The sequence below is a fragment of the Rhagoletis zephyria genome, unplaced genomic scaffold, assembly GCF_001687245.7.
Source record: "Rhagoletis zephyria isolate East Lansing unplaced genomic scaffold, Rhagoletis_zephyria_1.1 Rzeph_scaffold_41225, whole genome shotgun sequence".
Classification (NCBI taxonomy): Eukaryota; Metazoa; Arthropoda; class Insecta; order Diptera; family Tephritidae; genus Rhagoletis; species Rhagoletis zephyria.
Window position 1 is genome coordinate 1 of NW_016198280.1, and position 2733 is coordinate 2733.

The window sequence follows — 2733 nt, forward strand, 5'->3', positions numbered from 1 at the left end:
TTTTTTCCAGAATAATGTAATGTTGTTTTGTTTACTATGTAGTATTATAATTACTTCCACACGTGATAAGGTCGACGAATGAACCAATTTAAAATAATTTATATTCCTTAATTTTGTACTCATATAATTTCTATGCACTATAGATTTGTAAAATAAAAACCTGCTGGCCTATTTGCAATCTCATTGCACTTCTACATATGGATGTGTATGTATGCTGTTCAATAGACTTTTGGCAAGATATAATATCGCACTTTGTTACAGTAGCGCACCCATGATGAATGATAGCGTGACATGTTACGCACTTGCACACGTTGTGTGCGATGTAGCAATACGGTCCATAAGAGAAGTATACAAATCAGCGGTGGCCAAGCGAAGCGAAGAAACAGCGGCAAAGCAAGAGCGCACAGCGCAAGTAAATCTCCGGCGTAATTAGGTTGACGTATTCGGCCCCATAACGAGCCGAGCAATAGGCGACGTCCCTGGAAAGTGTGTATGGTCTCGACGCCGACAAAGTATGCATTTGAGGGATTTACGCGGTATTTGTATTTGATAGCGCTACTTATACGTTTAAGTAACAAACCAGTAATCAGAACTGCCACAGATACATAACCAGCAAAACAGCAAACTAGTGGTGTAGTCGATTGTCGATAACTGCTATGTTTTTGCTCGTAGAAGTAACGTGCTACCGCGGTCAGTAAGTAAGGTGTAGCTGCATAGCGCAATAGCAACAAAGCTCCGAATCCCTCTCCTTGCATTTCAAATGACGAAGCCAAATGGTGCTCAAAAATAATAGCATCCATTATATAGACTACAAGCATGCCCGAAGTAAGCAACGCTGCACTATCATACCGCACATTGTCATAATAATATGACAGAGTGTTCCAAATTCCACCTTCATTTACCGGTATCCAAGTCAGCGACAATTGTTTGTACAAATAACATTCGGCGTAAAGCAGAGTTGATAGTAATGCGACACGATAAAATACCAGTTTAAACTCAACCAAATTTAACCATTTGGGATTTAATTGCCTGCCTTGTGCATAATCAACTAGAAAGTTGCCAGTTTTACCGTAAATATTAAGCTGTGCTTGGGTCGATTTGCTTTTTAACATGTCTGATCGTAAGTAAGCCCATAATGATAAAATGAATGCATTAATAAATCCATATATACAAAATCGTAGTTGATGTTCTAGTACGAAGGTAGCCAATGGATAATTCAGATACTCTGCACAACCAGCTCCCAACGTAATTACGATTGCAATAGGCAAAACATTAAATTTATATTCAGCGCCATATTGTATACCACCAATACCGCTAATTCGATCAGTCGGTAGTCGAACATATCGACCAAATAACAATGCGGAGAGCACAAATACTCCTAGCTGAAAAAAGATATATGCAGCAACTGCTTCATTGTTGAATATCGATTTCCAGAGAGTGCTTTTTCCTGGCGAATCAAGTTCGAAATTGGGCCATCTCAACTCGCACACGTTTTTCTGACAACTCGATTGCAAATAATAAACAATACAGGGAACCAATAGCATTAGTAATGTCGTACCCGCCCAGCCCCCAAATTCTTTTGGTATCTCCAGTTGGCGACAATTTTGTCCCAGTGCTGAAGTCGAGTATGAGTGCTGGGTGCTTATATTGAAGCTTTTATAGTGTTCTGTACCTTCCTCTTCGTCATCTTCGTCCGCGGGATCATTTGGTTCGTTATCAGAAAATTCTGCCTTGGACGAGGCGCCATCATCAAAGATAGACCGCGATATAGAGCGACTATAACGACTTTCCACTTCAGTGTTTGTAGTCGGAGTGTGTGTGCCTTCGCGTCTAACACCTCCGATCGTTTTTGAAACAGATCGCCTTATATAATCTGACAACTTTTTGAACTCAGCGTCCAATGCTGAGGTAGTCGAACGTATCTCATAGGTCTTTTGGGTGCTACTGCTGCTAAAAGTGCTGTGCAATGAAGACGTCGACTTTGTTGTGAAACGCGGCGAACTTCTACCGGCTGAATTGACATTAGAACCAACAGCAGTGGGTATCCGGGTTTTGGATGCGGTCGTTTTTGGCGAAGGTGTCTAATGATATGTAAATTAGAATTTTATTTGAGTACATATTAAAATAGATTTATATTTTACAACTCACCTCTTTTACCTCTTTGATGGGAGAGGGATGGGATACGGGAGACGACCTAATCAAAATTGTTGTCGTAGACGGGGCTGATGCTAAATTTGACGCACGTGGCCGCGATGAGCGGCGTGTGCGCCCAGGTGAGGTTCGCCTCGGAGGAGAAACATTTGTTTTTGACGAACTTCTCTTGTTGGAAACATTGATATGCGTACTTGTAGTACTAACCTTTTCGGTAGAGGCTGCTCCCGGCTCTTCATTACGTTTTCGACGTCCGCTAGTGCGACGACCCTCCATTGCACTTGCTTTGTTTGTTTATATGTATTTGTCGTTGATATGTATAATCTTCTTTTAGCTCTATAAGAAATGGGAATAGAAAACAAATAGATATTTACATATTTCTTATTCTGGCCGATTGTTTGGCCTCTGCAACGATTTTTCGCGCGCAACTCGGAGTCGACGTCGACGTTACTGTACATTTTGTTTTCGTTTGCATACACAAGCGGCACCCCCAAGTTTTTTTTACTCACTCGATGCCTCTTAAACACTCGAATTTCACTCACCAAATAACGTAATTTATTTGTTTTTTATAATTTTAGCCTC

The 2733-nt window shown here is 40.9% G+C and overlaps 1 protein-coding gene across 2 annotated transcripts; it reads right to left on the reverse strand.

Moving 5' to 3' along the window:
* On the reverse strand, positions 1 to 2732 carry LOC108354984 (lamin-B receptor-like). 2 transcript variants are annotated; one of them, XM_017606158.1, is made up of 3 exons: positions 2694 to 2732; positions 2149 to 2487; positions 1 to 2081 (listed from the first exon to the last, which is right to left on the reverse strand). In XM_017606158.1, exons 2-3 carry the CDS (start codon positions 2425 to 2427, stop codon positions 219 to 221), a joined length of 2142 nt encoding a protein of 713 aa, XP_017461647.1. In that variant the 5' UTR covers positions 2428 to 2487; positions 2694 to 2732; the 3' UTR covers positions 1 to 218. The 2 variants fall into 2 exon arrangements, with proteins under 2 accessions (XP_017461647.1, XP_017461648.1); XM_017606159.1 differs by lacking the exon at positions 2694 to 2732 and adding an exon at positions 2608 to 2689.
* Between the last annotated feature and the right edge of the window lies 1 nt (position 2733).